This window comes from Phoenix dactylifera, chromosome 1 (assembly GCF_051530095.1).
Source record: "Phoenix dactylifera cultivar Ajwa chromosome 1, Ajwa_hap1_PhDact_Kaust_v1.1, whole genome shotgun sequence".
In the NCBI taxonomy this organism is placed as follows: domain Eukaryota; kingdom Viridiplantae; phylum Streptophyta; class Magnoliopsida; order Arecales; family Arecaceae; genus Phoenix; species Phoenix dactylifera.
In genome coordinates this window covers 61,171,957-61,191,440 of record NC_143190.1, presented here as the reverse complement: position 1 = coordinate 61,191,440, position 19,484 = coordinate 61,171,957, and the positions used below count along the sequence as shown (strand labels likewise).

Genomic DNA, 19,484 nt, shown 5'->3' with positions numbered 1-19,484 from the left:
TATTTTCTGATTTCCACATATCCAAATTACCCCAAAAAACAAAACACCTGCGAGACACCAGCCCATCAATATGATAACAAGAGCCCTCTCTAATAAACAAAAACCCTTACTGTTTTTTAAGAACCAGAACACGCAGCAAATCCAACCCAGAATGAGGGCATTATCAGACTCGACTAAATCACAAGATCAGAATATCGAACCTGACTTTGCTAGACATGTCTCCATTTGGAAAGTGCAAACAACATATTCAGATAGCACCAAAACTTAAAAGTAATATACTAACACATACACAAGTGGCCCAGACCACACACAACCGAATTTCTCAGGAAAAAACAGCACTTAATATGACTAGCCTGCCAAGTAAAATATCAAAGGCAGGCCACAGTTAACCACAGTGGCAGGAAGAGCACTTTCCTATAGATATCCTAAAATATACAGATATGTTTCTCTAATTACGATCCTCAGCAACATCCAGTTATAAAGATTTCCAACGCCATGATTGGATCATACAAGTTGCATGGATCATACACATTTAGCACAATTTTTTTTTCAGATAATAGTAGACCCCCCAGCCAGAAGCTCTTAGGCCTGCAGACTTCCTGAGTCTTAAGGCCATTTTCTCAAGCTGATCAGTCTCCTATCACTGCCTAATTTACTTGATACCTACCTTATGTTAATGTCAGCAATATCTTTGGGCTTATAATTGGACCCAAACTATGGATTAGTTAGATCACTTGCAGATCAGCTTGCAGCCACAGCATCTGTCCTAGGATTGGAGTCGAGAAGCTGGTGGAGCTTGCCACTGGACTTCTCATGAGCCTCATCCTCCTGCTGCACACTTCTACTAATCGAGCTTGAGTTATCTATCATTGACAAGAAATTCTCTGCAACAACAGATGGGGCTCCCTCAGACTCCATGTTAGCAGTAGAAATCTCTTCTTGGCTTAATCGTGCAGTCTTCAGTTTCTCCTGTGAACCAAAATACAAAACAAAACAAAACTAGTTGAACCTCACTATGCCAAAACAAGCGGACATCAGACCAAATATACATATCACGCAAGTATAAAATGTAACACATCTGCTGATAATATATTCTCCATGTCAATCATTTTTATTGTATGATTTTGATGGATCTATATTAACTCAACTAAAATTTAATCCCAAACTCGTGGGGTCCAGCTACATGAATCCTTTTCCTCCATTCTTCTTGGTTTAGGGCTATACCATGTTGAGATATTGAATCCTTCCTCACTACTTCATTTCATGTGATTTTGGATCCATCCCTACCGCTCTTTCGTATTAAATGTATCAAACCATCTAAATTGTCATTCTCTCAATTTCTCCTCACATTCAACAACTGCAATTTCTAATTCTTGCATATGATGTTTCAAATTTCAAGTTCATGCAAGTTTCACATGTTAGTCATAAAGCATGATAGGAAGCTCTACTCCAGAATCATCCTATAGAGAATTGCAGTTCAATAAAACCTATGGAAGGGAGAATCTGAAGGTACCATTAGGGTTGAATTTTCTAATCTGAGTTTATTTGAGTTCTCTGATAGCCGACTGATTTCAGATCTCAAAGCCATGTTCTCGGCATCCAGGGTCTCAACTTTCACAGCGAGTTGTTCAGTTTCAGCCTGAAGCAAGCATGAGGATTTCAGATATGAAGAAAAGGAAGAAGATAAAAGATATCATGGAGACAACTCATAAAAGCTAGCAAAAGTATACGGTCAAAATTCTGCTCTAGTGTACCTGCTTCCTCAGCCTTGACCTTCTAGCAGATTCCCTGTTGGATTGCTTCCTCCTTTCACGTTTGAGTTCCCTCTCGTCCTGGGGAAAGTATACCATTAAAAAAGGTGAAGCCTAAAAGCTCAATTCAGAACAACATAAAAACATTCTTCGGAAAATAGATTCATGCGAACAGAACACGATGAAAATAAAAACAGCATAAGGTTCCCCAAGAATTTGCTAATGCGGCGTAACTTCAGAAATACTGAAATTTACTTCTGTTGAAAACCTTCAACAGGAAGATGTTCTGACAATATATTTATTAAATTTAGGATTCAATGTAGGAATAGAAAGACTATCAAGCATGGATAAGCTTTAATTCAGGATGGAAGGTGGGAGGGAGGAAACCCGGAATATCAGTCAATTAAGAAGCACAAAACCAGTTGTAAGCCTATAAGAATTTCAGTCTTTCAACAAGGATGAAAGCAACAGTTAAACATAAAGTCTAGGAGCAAGGTGAAGAATACATTAAAAATGGCCACAAGCAAGCCAGTGTAATTTCTTCAAACAGGTAGGAAGTAATAATATGGGAACAGTTGCAATAACAAGAACCAAACGCCAAGGGAACAAACATTTGCAGAGTGGACATGCCTGTATCCAGAGTTCAGAAGAACCTCTGTTACGACCCGGCATCATAGCACCAGCTGCCGGTGAAATAGTTGTCCCACTAGTTTGCACTTTTCCAGTAGTAGCAACCCTGAATTCCATTCCTGGTGTTGGACTAGATGAAGGTCCAGTGCCTACTGGTTTTCCTGAGATATTTGGAGGTGCAACAGTAATGCCAAGAGACATTTTTGAGGATGCACTTGTTTCCCCACCATGAGCAGCATTGGCCTGTGCATCAACCTTACCGTCACCTGCAAAGGTTCAACAAAGGTACCTTAGCCACAACTGCTAAGGAACCCCAAAAAATTCACAATCCATGTTGTAAAGAAAAGACTAGTGACACGAGCAAATGCTGTAATTTGAAGTTGACAGACCATTCTTGCTAATAAACATAACCGCTATGTTTCAGACATTATGAGAATTAATCTACCAGCAGAACACATATACCATTGCAGCCAAAAATGTTAACTAAATAAACTAAAATCTCTGCAGACAAAAAGTTATGCTTTAAATACTCTGAGATGCATGATGAAGAAGAAAAGACTCGTGATACAATGAAATGCTATAATTTGAAAGTTGACAGGCCATTCTTGTTAATAAACATCACCATCATTTTCCCGCCATAATGAGAATAAATCCCCCATCAGAACACATATACCATTGCAGCCAAATATGTTAGCCATAATGAGAATAAATCCACCAGCAGAACACATATACCATTGCAGCCAAATATGTTAACTAAATAAACCAAAATCTCTGCAAAATAAAAGATTATGCTTTAAGTTCTCTGAGATGCATGATGAAGGGTGGCAATGCCAGAAATACAGGACCTTGTTGGTTTGATTAAGATAACATATCCATGGCAGGCAAGAATGGCAATACCTGGAGCCCCTATATCTTCAGAGCTTCGCTTTCTTTGAGTTTTGTTCCCCTTAAAATAGAAGAGAACTGCTGATTAAACTTGCTGTAGCATAGCTCCAGATGCAAGTTTTGAAAAGTAAATTGGTTGGCCCAAAAATTAAAGAGTCAAAAAGAATTACCCCTGCATTATTACCATCACTGCCATCACTTGAGCCTTCCACACTATCACCCCCACTGCACCACAATTTTTTAATAAAAAACAGCCACCAAAGCACACCATTTCGGATTGAATTAAAACTAGCTTCATCGAAAAGCTAGAAGAAAAATAAGGAACCATCAAGCAATTTTGAATGTGAACTAACCTTTTTGATGACCCATTCACATCACCTCCTCTATTTTCAGCACTGCCATTGCCCATTGCCGTAGCATGCCCATCAAACCCTTTAAGCTTTTTCATTGGGCCTTTATCCTTATTGCCTGGTGACTTAGCAGGCATCTCCATGCTTAAAGGAGTTGCCATCTGCACAACAGCAGTAACAATAAAAGCTAAACCAAAAGAATGATCAGCACAAAAAGTAAAATATGACAGAATATGCAGTATCTATCAGTACTCGAGTTGCTAGACTACTAGAAACAATAAATGTAAAGTCAGACTTCCTAGGTAAACAGCACCTACCACTACCGCTTCACTAATAGTGGGAGATGGTGCAATTCCTTGATATTGCATGTGAGATCCCTGGAAGCATAATAAATCATTATGAATTAGAGCACTTCACACCATACCTACGGTATTTCAGTTTGTACAGCCTCTTCTATATTTATCTACTAAAATTATTGCTATCTTAAATGCTCATGAAAAGAATCACTTAGAATTAGAAACGTCTCAGTGGATACCAGGCCAAGAAAAGGAAATAATACCCCCAAAAAAATTATCTCTACTCACAAAGGGCATCGAGGGATGAGAGTAAACTCCTCCAGCTGGATAGATTGCAGTATACGGCGTCCCAAAAGGAGGCGGTAACAAAGGCTGAAATAAAAATATTTATCATTAGAATAATGAGTTTCAATGACAGTAAAATCAATGACTTAGTAGCCATGTCAAACTGTAGTCACATGTAAGCTAGTAGATGCAGCTACTACAAAGTATCACCCAAGACTTTATGTTCTATATTCTGGTGCCCTTCCATCCTAGCACTAGCACAATGCCATGCCATGCTAAAACTTGACATATATAAACACAAAGCCATGTCGCATGCTGATCAAGCACTGCATGGCAGATGTTAGACTGCGCTCACCAACATGAAGGGTGTTCAGTCATTGATGCCACTTTTATTTTGACAATCTGCAGAGTCCTTGATATGTGTTCAATAAGATTCCAATACTCAAACATACAAATATAGCAACCAAAAAATGACGATTTTGGTCAAGTGGTCTACACTCCTACTCTACATAGAGGAGTTTAAATTTAACCCTATGTCAATATAGAAATATAAGTTGCATGTAGCTGTATTACGTGGTCTATCTGCAGTTCAATATGTCCATACACCATATATTTGTGTATTATTTTGGTGTTGTATCTGATGTGCATGACATATTTTAATCTTATGTATCAAATTGTTGCAAACCTTAGACTCCATTTAAAGGTTCGACATTTAAAGGATTCCAATTTAAAAATCATAATTCGATCCTTTTTGTCCTTGAATCCAACTTTCCATGTTAAGAGTTGAGAATTTATCTTAGGATGTGTTTGGTTGTTAAAAGCAGCAAATCCAAACATCGAACTATAAAATGATAGAAACAGGAAATGGATCATAAACCTAAAAGATTTAATTTGAAGCAAAAGTTTCCAATTCTATGAATATATATGGATTATTACTTTTAGTACACAACAAAAAAAAATCAACTTTATAATATGAAATTTCTAAACCTATATGGGCATGCAGGCAAAGAACAATAATTAAAGTATTGTTGGCACAGGACAAGTCGACTAGTGGCCAACGCACATGTTGTATCACGCCACACCCCAAAACATAGATAAAAGACTTTTTGGCCCGATAAGGAGCAATGATATGTGTATCAACCCATGCCAAGTTCACGTGAGTCGATAAGACCCAAGATGCATAGTACTTGATATCAATCCAATGTCAGGTGCTAATACTAACCTGACACAGTATGTGTCAAACAGCATGAACCAACACAGGTTTACTCAAATCCATGCACCTTAAATGTCCTACACCTTGCACCTATAAATCATTGGCTCAGATGTATGAGATGCAAGATCCACATAAGAGAGGGTTGCATGCGGTTTAGACTGGATCTACGTGGCCTTTGTTTATATGTACATGTAGGTCTAACAGCTCTCCTCTATAGCATCATAACTTGCAATATTTCCCAAAAAAAGTACCAAAATATATTATGATCTTGTTTGCTCAAGAAAAACTATTATGACCATGTGGGGCATCCAAATGCATCACGGTATGCATTGCATATTCAGAAAGTTGCCGTATTTATTTTTGCATGTGCCGAAGCAAAATATTCACATACTAAGCTATTAATAATAGCTTCAGACACCTAATACATGATATCGACTTTTTCCCCTTAAGATTGAAAATTCAAGTGATGTCTATCCAACATCACCAAAGCCAATGATTTTTATTTGGCAAGATAGCCACTGAGGTTGATCTATTTCCCAATTACCATCAAAGAAATTATGATTACCTAGAAAAATGTAGCGTGTTTGTTTTGGATTCAACTCATAATTTTAGAAATGTAGCTGGGTACTTGGATTGGCTAAATGATAGCCAATTTCAAGATTTCAAGCACCGTATGACTCTAGCTTATGATAGGAAACTTCTTAAACATAAATGAGCATTTAGGCAAAGACCAAAGATTTAAGTGTCCTTGCGCACATAGGGGTGCAAATGAGTTGGGCAACTCATAAGTTGCTCAAGCTCAACTAGGGTCCAAGTTTGACTTGACTAGACTGTTACCGAGCTCGAGTAGCAAAATACTCAACTTGAAGGCTCATTAGTCTAGTCGAGTATATATATATATATATTTAATAATATTATATTTTGTTTATAATTTATAATATTAAATAATATTTTAAACTGTATTATTACGTTATATTTTATTTTAACCATATTTTTTAATTATGATCAAGGCTCAAATTCGAGCTCGAACTTGAGCTCAAGTATGGCTCGATAGATATTCAAGTCAAGTCAAGTCGATCTCGAGTACTGCTTTTTTTTTTTTAATCAAATCGAGCTCGAGACTCCAGCTACCTGACTCAGCTTGGCTCGATTGCACCCCATGGCATGCTAGCTAGTGCATAGCACGGCACATGCGTTGCTATGTTGAAAAGGAAACACTTGACTTGGTGCTGAACAATACCAAGCATACGGAATGATGCCAAATCAGCATAGGTATATGTCGACTAGCATGCCTTCTTCAATGATGACCTAAGTCTGGGAGCTGATATTCAGCGAGCACAGTACTTGTTAGTTGGCATGGACCAGCATAGGTCAGCAACCAAAACAATAGTGAAGAACACTTCAGCATTGCATGCCCTATATCTAGGCCCCTTACATGTCATGCAAGGCTCAAAAACACCCCCCCCCCCCCAAAAAAAAAAAAAAAAATGTAAATGAGATGCAAGGCTCACATTAAGAGGCTCCTTGTGGTTCGCAATAAATGTAGATAGCCTTCCCCACGTAAAAATCCAGGTTTACCAGTCCTTTTCTGTAGTAACATAACTTCAAATTTTTTTTCAGATTAGGAGGGGTTAATCCCAACTTTTTTCTCCCCCCACCTTCAGGGGGCCGACTCCAACCAAAATTAAGCCCCCTTGGCCCAAGTGGCAAGAAGTGATATCATCTGAGAAAGTACTCAGTGGTCATAGTAGTATAACATTTAATTTAAATATATATGTGTGTGAGGAGCTTGTTTGCTAAAACAAAGCATTCAATCTTTTAGTGCATCCAAATGCATTAGGGTACAAATTGCATTAACAGAAAGTTGCCAATTCTTTCTATTTATTTGCATGTGCCAAAGAAATATTAAGCTATTCATAATAGCTTTAGACACCTAACACCTGATATCAACTCTATTTTTCCCTTTTCTTTTTATATTTTTAGGGGGCCCAGGTAATCTTTATAAGACTATGAGATCAAGTCATTGTCTATCCATGATCGCCGTTGAAAATAATTTTTTGTAGGATTCCTACTGGAAATGAACAATTTATTCATCATAGGCTAACAAAAGGAATAATGGGAATCCAATAAATAAAAGGGGTCTGTTTTGGGTTTAACCCATAATTTCAGAAACGTCGTCAGATACTTGCATCAACTAAAGGATATGAGTACATGGTTCTTTGTTAGATCTTTGTAGTTATTATGAGTAATAGTGAAATCATCTTTTTCGGTTATGCTGGCTCACTAGACCATAATAGGTGCTAAACCATTGGGAAGGATCATGCCAAGTAACCACCACATCGAACAGAATATATCTAACTTGATTTAGTTCAGCCTCCTATTGCATCTCCATTTCCTTACAACCATTGTCTGATTTAGTTCAGCCTCCTATTGCTTCTCCATTTCCTTACAACCATTGTCTTTTCCCAGTGCCAATAACCCTGAACAAAGCAGACCATTGAAAAACAAAAAATAAAAACCTAAAACACTATGGTCCAAGCCCAACTCAGTAGGCTTCTCATCAACACTTGGTCAAAAAATTATACAGGGCAATTTAGGAGGTCAACAAAAGAGCGTTGAGATAGAGCCCCAGATAAAGTGGCTTGAAGGGCCTCAATGACATGGGGTAAGGAACCATCTGGCCCCCCAACTAGGGCATCACACCAGTATTATCGTCTTGGTTGTTATCTGAGATGAAACATCTTACAAGTGCCCCTACCCCTGTCACCGCTTCCAGCTAAGAAGCCTGTCATTTTGTCTACGAAGGCTAAAACTAATCGGCATGAAGCAATACACTGCCATCATGCCTATCTATATTAGGAAGGGCCCAAATTCATGCTCTAAATATCCAATATGTCACTCTTATAGTCTTGTTTACTTCAAAAGGCAATTTTGCAACATTGCCTTGTGCTAGGAAGCCAGTTGAAATGTTTTATTACGTTTGCTCACAGTCTCATACTTATTTACACCACTGGGTGATAATCAAAATATAAGCCAAAAGGCTCTTTTAATTTTGTTTCTTAAGTCAAAGAAGCCATTTGAAATTTTTCGTTACATTTATTCACATAAATGTTTCAGAATGACTAGCATCAGTTGGTGCCAAATCAAACTGTAAGCCCAAAAAAAAAAGCCTGGTACATTCTTATGCATGGCTGGAAGAAAACACACAGTACAGGCATTCCTTCTCCCAGTGCACGAAAGGCTTCCATGTAAGATGCATCACTTATATCCTGAAACCAAAGAATGCAATGCCACATGTCTATCTAAAACACCAGCAAATGGAGTTACGACATTTTCTTCTTATATGGTTTATATATGACAATTAAAGTTGGTTTTACAAGGATTTCTTACAGCACCTATGAATTGGAAATGACGTAACAGCATAAAAAGGTAAAAAAAATAAAGTACCTGAGGCCCCCACATATATGAATGGGGTGGATGACCAGGGGCAATTGAAGTTCTGAAAAATGGTGGTGGCATCACTCCAGGGCCATAATATGCCTGAAAAGAGAAGAAAAAGGCCTTTTTGGTTACATTTCATTAAAATGAATTCTTTAAAAATTTAGTGTTCAGGAGAAAAGGGTGAAATCCTTGGCAGTAATCGACCTGCATAGTCGCCCAATCAGGATACGGATGAATGGTCGGTTTCTCCTGCGAAGGAAAATTAAAGTAACCGTTGCCTCATATCACAAAAATAATAGAATAGCAAAACTAGGACTGTTTATGTTTGTCTAGACTATACATACTTGCTTATTGGTTTATTATTACAGTAGATTTGATTCTATCTAAGTGCATATTGAGTCAATCTAACATCGGCCGTGATCTATCTATATGACAGCACCCAGCTTATGCTAAAATACATAGCTGTACAAAGTGAATATTGCAAGATAATTGATACTTGTTAGACCAACCACTTTGACAATGATTCACTCTCATTTTCTTCCTGTATTAAGTTAACTGGCAAGCAGTTATTGTTACAAACTGCCAACATAGTGCAGATTGCTTATCTAATAATGCCTACACACAGCATACTGCATATACAGAAGAATATGTGTAAGATGTACTTTAAACTCAGAAATAAAGTCCTTGATATTTCAGTCAGGTTAAGATATATAGCTTTCTACGATATAGGAATAACTTATTCTCACAAGACCGTCTATCCATGTCCTAAAAGAATTTCTGCTAACCTGCACAGATGAAGAAGTTTTGTCAGACTTTGGAGGAGTCCCAGCTTCATTATTCCCCATGAAAGTTGAATTGTAGGTCACCTGAACATGGTATATAAGTATTAAAGAATAATTTTTTTTGAAGTTTTCAAAGTTTAGTCGAATTCCATAGGGATGATAAAGTAAAATATTTAAATAATAAAAGAAAATCTAGAAAAGGACAAAAGGAAGAATGATATCTCTAGAGATATGTGAATCTTTTGACAGCTAAGGGGAATGAGGCAATCCCAAATACAAACATGCTAAATAGCAGATTATGAACCAGCAAACTACCCAAATCATATGCCAGTTTCTGTATAAAGTCTTAACATGCTCAGCTTTCCAGATGACATTTAAACTTCAGAAAGATGCATCTATTATCGTATATGATCAAGATACAAATAAAACATGAAGTTTCATAGGTATAGAGAGTATCCGCAATGCTGAAACCAGCGCATCACCACTCAAACAGAAAAATATAGCAAGGAAATTCCAATTGGAAAGATATTGGAGAATACATGATGCACCAGAGAAATACAATATTCTATACCAATTTTTGCAATATAGTAGGCTTAATTTTCTTTCTCAGATAAAAAATGATATTAAGCAGCACAATATTGTGCCAAGTGTAAAGGTCATATGTTCCTGACATCATGTAAGGGTTACCATGTTCTTGAGCACCAAGATCATGAAAAGAAATAATTTTTAATATAGCAGCATACTGTAGTGAGACACAATAAAGGGAGAAAACAAAATTGCAATATATAACAAACATATGCCACCAAACAACTAAGACCTTTTACACTACTGACTCTCGTTAATTCATTCTGTATAATACAAGATTCCAACAAGTGCTAAATCCCTTTAAATAATTGACAGGTTATTGGAGATTTCCAAAATACTAAAGCCAGCTATATTCATATATACCCCTCGTTTCCATTTTTTAGCACCTTTTGCCAAAGGATTATAAAAAAGATGTAAATATTCCTTGGCAAAATAATAATCACATGGCTTAATATTATTTTATCCCATAAACATTGATTTTTTAATGGGCTAATAGAATAGCAGATTAGTTTAAGGAAACAACCAGAAGCAACTGCAAATACATCTATTTTGGCAGTCACAAGTTAATAATATGTCAAAGCGTTGGTGACTAAAATGATAAAAATGTGGCAAAATGCATCACGGAAAGAATTAGACAAAAGTGCTCAAGCACTGACCCAGATCCAGCTCAAAATTTGCAGATTCTAAAAATATTCCTTCCATAAGTGATGCTAATTCAGTACCATAACAAAACAAAAAAAAATTGCAGGTGAAAGTGTTGGATACCTAGTTCCCTACCATATGCAATTTTTTCAATTCTAAGTGGAATATTTTATCAAAAAAATTCCATCTTTTCTATGGTGAAAGTGAGTTAAACTAAGCCTTATGAATGCATGTGTTTCTGCAACCTTTTCTTTGGTCAATGTGATTTTGAAGAAAAAAAAGAAAAAAAAAAAGATGACATGGCCAATTTATAATAATTGTTCAGATAGCAAGCCATAGTTAAAAGTGAGATTCAAAAAGATAAACCAAAATAACTAATTCTTAGTTATTTCATGAGTTAACAAATCCCATGTCAATTGTAATTCATGGCAATTATCCTCAACACCATTAAAGCAGCTGCATGACTAACAAGTAACAACCACCACAACCGGCAGAAGTGACAACTTCCTCTGCTACAGTCATTCCATTAATCCAGAAAAGAATAAAAGGTTTTCTGACCAAAACAGAACAAAGGATTTGCATGCAGTAGTAGGGAACTATGCATGTTTCAGAGTTTCATATTGAATCCATAACCAGAAACTTCAAACACAACCAAATCTTGCCACATAAACGGAAAAGGTTGGAAAAAAAGAAAGGAAAAGGACAGAAAGGGGTGAATGTGTGGTTAAATTTGCTAATATTGTTCTTTTCGAAACTTAATTTGAAGAGACGCGAACAGAATTTCTGATCCACATAGAAATTTTCCTTTTTTCTGAAAGTAATGGGTCCTGGAAGCCGATTTTCGATTAATCAGAGGGGCAGAAGTGCCATTTTATCAGAGAAAACAACAGATCGGCCTGTAGAACTTGATGGTTATAAACCTTGGAAAGTCATTAATCGCATCATGATGGTAATTTAGTAGGCGAAACGACAAGAATACCCCAAATCAAAAAGGGAAAGACGAGCAACGATTTGGAAAACCAGAGCTCCCTAGTGGTTTCGAACTCGGAGCGAGTTTCTCTCGGCATGAACAGAGACTAACTTTGAAATTTCTACCGTATCCGCTCATTCTTTTTCTAATCTTCCGGGTTTTCTTTCCTCCTTTTGTTTTTCTTTTTCTTTCCGGGAATCTAGTTTTTTCTTCCGAATCTAAACCCCCCTCCCTTCAGACAAAAATTATTTACGTCACAAAAAAATCAAATTTCAGCAGAAAGGATTCAAATTTTCGGATTATCGTACCAGCAAACTAATCAAATTCCCATACTAATGTGATCGTCGGAAGGAAAAAAAGCGCACAGAATTGAAACCAATCCCATGCAAATGCGATTATCCAAACCAAAAGAACGAGAAAATCAAAATCCAGTCCAAGAACCACCAACACATCAACATATCAACGATCTCGAACCAGTTTTGTCTAAAAAAAAAAGAACCAAAATCCACCATTTAAAAAAAGGTAATCGACGAATTAAACAAAAAAGATCCACATACCAGAATCTTTCCTCCAACAAATCCTTCACCACACCCACCAAATACACCAAATCGCTATCAGTTTTCCTCCAGAGGACAAAAGAAGCACTACCCACAGAACTCGCGATCTCGAGCAATCCCAATAAAACTTAACGAAGAGAACAAAAACCAAAACCTTTACCCAAAAACCCTAGCTTCTATTCTTCCGCCATTAATTCGAACCGGAGCGGAAAAGGCAAGAAAAGAGAGGCCGCGAGAGAGGGGGCAAGAGGCGGGGAAGAAGAAAGCCAAGAAGCCAACAAGCCAAGGCGATGAAGCGGGCGCCAAGCCGACTGCCACGTCACGATACACGTGTCTATCTCTCGCTCCCGGCATACGTCCTATATCTCATATAATACATGGACCAGAAAAAGAAAACCCACAGAAACCAAACCTGCCTTATCCCACGAATCCCAATGGAAAACTGGAGTTGGGTTCTTTTTCGGGGGCCTGACTTCCGGCATTGGGCTCGATGGGGTCGTCGGCTGTGGCCAGACAAGATGGTGGTTGTCGAGTTGGCCGTCGGTCTGGGCGAAGGGAATAGTTTATTCCTCGTCACCACTTTCTTACACGTGTCGGGTTCGGGAACGATCTGTGCGCCGAGGGTCGCGCCTCTCGAGGTCCAGCTAACCTCCCCGTCATGTGGCCGACGTGGTCCGGCCGGGAGGCGCCAAGACTCCCCGAAATCTAGACGACCGGCACCACCACGATTACAACGTGTCCTTACGCAAGACCTCATTTTTATTCCCATTGGACAGCTGTCGTGACCTGGCACCGGGACCACCTGGAAGCACGTGATGCATGTTGACTGGGTTGGATAGGTGAGATTATTTGTTGTGTGGTTTGTTGTTGGCTATCGTTATTTAGATTAAATTCGATTGGAGTTGCGCCTCACGCCCGACGCGGGACGGACCACCCGATCCCAGTGATCCGCCGCGTGCCTTCAGAATAAAAAAGTAGACGAATTATGACTTTTCTTGCATTGGCTCTGAAATGCCCTCGAAGATTGAAGAAATTACGGGAATCTTAAGGCATTGATGAAAAGACGAAAAAGGCCTTGGCTCCGATCTTGGATATTGTTACATCGAGTTTCTACTAGTTAATAGGTGGCCATGCAGCACCTGTCACGGTCCGGCGAACCAACTTCGCAAAATGTTGGGCTCGATGTGCTGATGGGTTGACTAGTTTTGGGTGTCGGAGCTGACCCGTTCCTTACATGCAAGTACATGTTCGGTTCACTAGCTCTGACGTTTGATACATCGGATCACGTCAAAGTGATTGGCAGATGAACCTTATTTGGTTGTTATTTGGCTTATGGCACTTAGCATGACATTTGCTACTAGGGTTTCGTGTGCAATTATACTTGCAAAAGCAAGGTCAATGAACAAAATCAAAAATTTCGTCATATCAACAACCAGCTGATGACGATCTCTTGCATTTTCGTACATCTTTGTAATGGCAAACATCCGGTGTCCCGAATCATGATGTTTTTTTCTAATTTTTTGGGTAAACAATTAAACACGTGCATCAGACTTTGCTGCCGTCGATCCTAGGATCCGATGCGGATTACCTTCAAGGACTTGTGAGGCAACAAAAACATAACCGGAGAGCTTGTCATATTAGCTTTGGCCGAGCCTGCGATGCTTAAAAATCCGAAAGGATTATTTAGTTATAAGCAAGAAGGAAGAAGAAAATATCAATGCTAGCAAACTTATTTGAGAGAGATTAGATAATAGAGCTTTTTTCTCTCTCTTTTTGTCTCACCTTTTATAGGAGGACTCTTGATTTATTTATAGCCATAATCTTAAATCTTCTAGGGATCGTATCTTAACAAACTTAGAGTCATGACAGAACAATCCATTAACATAGCGTAACACCCCAAAAACATGATGTAACCACCTAAAATATGATGGAATTACTGAAACCTCGTGTGTATTTACATAAAAGGACCAAGCTGCCTCTGTCATGGAGAGATTCTGCTCAACCCAAATTGATTGCCGAGGTCACCAGAAAAAATTGAACTCTAGAGATCAGCTGCTTCTGGTCTACTCGTCCTAACTTAATTATAGGCCAGCTGGGAAGTTATTTCGGAATGTCTTGGAGAATTTTTAAGTATGGTCACTTAGATCATAAGCTGATGAATCTATAGGGAGAATGAAACCATTTTCTTCTGTCTTTTTATGTCTTTTTTTCCCTATCAAATCACTTTTTTGTGCCACATGATCATCATCAACGACAGCTTGCCAATTTGCTGAAGTCACGGTGAGCTCATGCTCTTCTGTCCCCTTGCTTGACGCTTTTGTTTTTGCTGCACCTGGATGTCTTATTGTCATCTTGATCATAAATAAAACTGGTAACAAGGAACGGATGGTCTGTGTACTTGCGTTTCATGGAGGAATTAACATGCATTCCTCGACAAGGGTGTCAATCTTGCTCCCTCAATTGTTCCTAACGAATTTCTCTTTGGTTATCATTCTCAATTTAGTTTTTTTTAAAAAAAAATTATAAAAGGCGAGGGAGGGAGGCGAACCTCACCCACTTAGTAACCCCTTTTTCATTGAAGAATATTCGATGCAGGCCGCAAATTTTCGCGTATCTTCTCCGACCCATGGGCTTCTCCCACTAGGATCAACACCCATGTATGAGTAGTCATCCCAGCGCCACCTCAGTACCAGCAGACTAGATAACGACTCCACCGGATGAGCCAGACGGGGAACATCTAGAATGCATGTACTAATTATATTTGCTCCATCCCATGTTGCATATTCCTCTGCATATATATATATATATATATATATTGCATGGATTTAGTGCACTGTATAGATTCTTTCAAACATCATTACATTTTAAACTCATTACTCCTCGTGTATTGCTCTGGAGCTTATGCTATGAGGTGAAATTCAGAATGGTCTTGCATGGTTGGTAATCATAGCCTTGAACATATTAGGATTTCTTATAATACTAAAGTTCGAAATCATAACAAGTTGCCGGGAAAAAAAATTGCAACGAATAATCTTAAATAGCCCATGATGCTAACACAATTTTTTGAGAAATCATGAGAGAATTATTGTAGTCTTGACTACTTAAATGGCCATTGATATTTCTTGTACTATTGTTGGAATATATTGACGAGCCTTTAAAAATAATATGCTGATAAATGATTGCTACTAAATGGCATTTGCTACAACAAATGTAACTTAACATAGAAGCATATAACATCATTGACGAAAGTTAGCGAGTTACGCCATGCAAGTTCCATCCAAGCTAGCAAGTTTATTGAGCCTATCATAGTCATTTTTGACGCACTAAGATGGTTGTTAATTTATTTCAATACAAAAAATACCATATTATTTCATATGAATGGCTCGTTTGTTTTGAGACCATCACCATTAATTTTATCTTAACTAAATAAATCCATTTATGAGAAACAAGTCAAATATACTTGTACGCCTTTCAAATTCAAGACTAATGTTTAAATTTGTTGAAAAACTATTGTCTAGAAATTGGTATATCGTCATATTATGATAGTATTCTAAAAAATAATTTACTAAAATAGATTCAACAAATTGAAGAAAGCTTGTCTGAATCGAGGCGTGTGTTATATAGTATTCTAAGAACGTGATTCACCCCCTACGTGCGAATTTGCAGCGATCTCGTCATCAAGATACAACAACCTGGCTCAGCCCAATCGCTGGGAGGCTTGACTCAACCGACTCTTTCAGTTGCCCAGAAAATAAAAGAAGGTAGATAGTATAAAATTGAAAAATAAAAAAATTATGTCTGTGGAAGAAACTTTCGGAAGATTGGATTGGATTAGGATTAATCTCGGAGAAGTTTATTTATAAACTCTATCCGAAGACCGAAGAGATGCAATGATTCCGAAGATACGTAATGTTTCAGAAACACCGCGTTTTTTCGAAAACCAACGTTCTGTGTGGAAGAGTTACAACCCTTTTGAAAGATGTCTCAAAAAAAATATTTTAAAATTTTTAAAATAACTAAAAGTTAGTAGATAAGAATGTTTTTAAAATTAAAAATCCAACAAAATTTTTGAGGCGAAAAGATACAAGCTATACTACATCTCACGTGAAAGACACGTGCGAGACCTTAGAAGTGGCCCGAGCACGTGGAAGCCCGTTTTTAACGTTCCACCCGAAAAGAACCCAACCGCCCTGGCATTTATGTAATTTGATCTCCATTTTCTGGTTGGACTCCGACGTCTGACCGCACCCATCTCTGACGCCCCGTTCCCCACGCCATCCCCCACTCGCGGACTCCAATCTCGACCGTCCACTCATAACACAAGCTCCTCCTGGACCTCGTCCGTCCACGTGTCGAGCAACTCAAGAGAGAAAATTTCCTATCATGGGCCCCGCACCTGACACCCGCACCGAAATCCAACTGCTCATCAACACGCTAATGCATCAACGGTCCAAATAACTCCGCGCTCTAGAGGGGTACAGCGATCTGGCGTCATCCACACGTAGCCGGTAGCTGGTCCCCACCGGCCTCCTGTCGGTGCCCAGCGGGTCCCACTCGAGGAGCACCACCGTGGCCTCGAAAACCTGTGGGCCCCCGTGCCCCCCAAAAAGCCCGTGGGCCCCACCACGAGGATCCCCAAGGGGATTCGCCTCCAGCTCACGCCTCACGCTCCAGAGACTTTTCCCGATCGCCGACGTGGCGCTGCGGTGCTTCACGTGGTGATCTTTACGTGTCGGATTCTGATTGTTTCGTTCCATCCTCATCAAGAAGGTTACGCCCTAGCTCCCAATATTAAAAGCGAGACGCGACAGAGAGCCCTAGTGCGCGGTGACGTCATCCACTCCGGGTCCACATCACCGCGAGACAACAGCCGTTGGATGAGAGGAAAGGCACGGACGATTGGGAGGATGTGACGTGGTACTAATTTTCTCCTCCTTTCGATACCTCCTTTATCAGCACTTCCAGCTCCTGAAGCTGCTTGGGTCCTGACAGCATCGGCTCTTTTTTAACTGACGTGGCATCTAGATAAAAACTTTATGCTCGGTCGTAATACTCGGCTCCAGTCAGGGGCCCGTCTATGGCTGTCTGCTGTTTTGGAGGACAGATCTCGACGTGCCTCACTTCTACGGGATGACGTGGCTGTGTTGAGTGAAGTGGGGCCCAGAAGACGTGGATGAGAAGGAAAGGCAAAGGGCTTTGTCATTTAGGACCCGGTTTCGGCGGAGTGTCGTGGCCATCGAGAAAACTGGGATTAACCTGGTGGTCAAAATCCGCTGGCCGGGTCTTTGAGGGCATTTCATCGCCCATGGCTTTGGATGTAACTACGGGAGTGCCCTTGCGCATGGTCCTCCGTGCACTTTTGCTTCTACGCCCTCAACATATCATTGTATTTGTTTATAAACCTTTTGCGTGTATTCATCAGAAAATAATGAGTAAATTATAAAAACCTCATTAAAATTAGAAATAAATTACACTTCACCCGGAAAAATCTACGCTTACTTCTTCGAGATATATTTTTATCCAATTCCTTAATTCATAACTTAATAAAATGTTAGTCAAACCATTGATTTAAGATAGGACTCTAATACCATATCAGAAAAATTTTGAAAACAACCAAAATAACCTTATGTAACATAGCAATCACCTAAGGATATAAGAAAATGTATGTATTTTAACTTTTTATATAAGGTAAATGAATTCACTAATGCCGTTAATTTAATCATATATAAGTGTAAATGTAACAAACATAAATTTCAAGCAAGTTTTTATAATTTATTTGATAATAAATTTATAAATTATTGAACAGAATGATAACTACGTATCGGCTCTTTCATGTAATAGTTTGCGTTAAAGGATTTTAGCCCGTCTTAATGATCTCCAATGCCATCCTATTTTGCTAACATAAACCTTGTTTCAAAAGGACTTATACATATGACTTTAAATAAAAACATGTTGCTTGATCGAGTTCTTAATCTAGAGAAGAGCAATATAAGTGACATGGAAGGATATTTTTAGTCAGCACAAAAGTTTGTTCACGTTTGCATGTCAGGAACTTCCGTATTTGTTATATTTAATGCAAACTGGTCGTAAAAGTTAGAAAATATCTTCAAACACCTCACGCATATTCTGAAATGGATCGTTGTCTCCGAATATGCTCATGATATGTGAACATTTGAAAAAGGTATGCGCAAGGGGATGGTCTGAAGCAATTGTTGAAATTGTTGAAAGGAAAGAATAATTTTTTTTTTTTGATTATATCACCAAATGGAGAAGAGAAGAAGAAAGGCATGGAATAATATAAAATCTAGTGGACTAGCATTGCTTAAGTCCAACCCCCTCCCTAAAAGCAGCTCATATGATATTGCTAATTTAGTTTCCAAAGCATCGGCACGCAAAAGGTTTTTGTGAGTGTGATTTTTAAACATTGGTTTGGATATCAACTCCGAATTATGGGGTCCGGCCCTGCCCACAGGGCAACGTGGCGTGTGGTTGACATCTCTATGCGCTGAAGTCACCCTTGAATTTTTTTTTTTTACATAAATATCCTTCTAAAAATTTAAATTTACATAAATATTTTCTTCGAATTTATATTTATTACTATATCCTTATAAATACTGTTTTTGCACAAATGCCCTAACATAACAATTGTTCTAACATTGTTAATAAAAATCATATTTATTTTAATTAAAAATAAAATAAAATTTTGAAATTATTTTTTTTTCTTCTCTATCATGGTCGCCTTGTAAATATTTTTTTTTTTTGCACATGTATCCATTAAGTATATTTTAAGCCCCGTTTAGAAGAGCTTTTGGAGGGCCAAAAAACACTTTCTACTCCTCCAAAAGCACTTTTAAATGAAATAGGGATGTTTGGTAAAAACTTTGAGAAGCTATTTTAGCTTTTTCAGAAAACTAAAATAATTTTTTGGGAGAAGCTCCATTTTGGAACTTTTCAAAAAAGAATTTTTAGGCCCCGCCGGAAAGCTGTTTTTTTAACCAAAATATCCATAATAAAATATAACGATTACACAAAATGTCCTTTAATAATTGTTTAATCAATTTTATAACTTAGCTAGGAAATTTGTTATTATGAAAAGT

At 38.3% G+C, this 19,484-nt stretch overlaps 1 protein-coding gene across 1 annotated transcript; it reads right to left on the bottom strand.

Annotated features, from left to right (window-relative positions):
- Nucleotides 1-224: 224 nt before the first annotated feature.
- On the bottom strand, nucleotides 225-12,922 carry LOC103713486 (G-box-binding factor 3-like). The gene is made up of 13 exons (XM_088708585.2): nucleotides 12,388-12,922; nucleotides 9,637-9,717; nucleotides 9,056-9,100; nucleotides 8,858-8,950; nucleotides 4,201-4,284; nucleotides 3,934-3,993; nucleotides 3,620-3,777; nucleotides 3,437-3,491; nucleotides 3,279-3,327; nucleotides 2,382-2,647; nucleotides 1,755-1,832; nucleotides 1,514-1,639; nucleotides 225-969 (listed from the first exon to the last, which is right to left on the bottom strand). The coding sequence occupies exons 2-13, from the start codon at nucleotides 9,694-9,696 to the stop codon at nucleotides 742-744; spliced, it is 1,302 nt and encodes a 433-aa protein (XP_088564711.2). The 5' UTR covers nucleotides 9,697-9,717; nucleotides 12,388-12,922; the 3' UTR covers nucleotides 225-741.
- Between the last annotated feature and the right edge of the window lie 6,562 nt (nucleotides 12,923-19,484).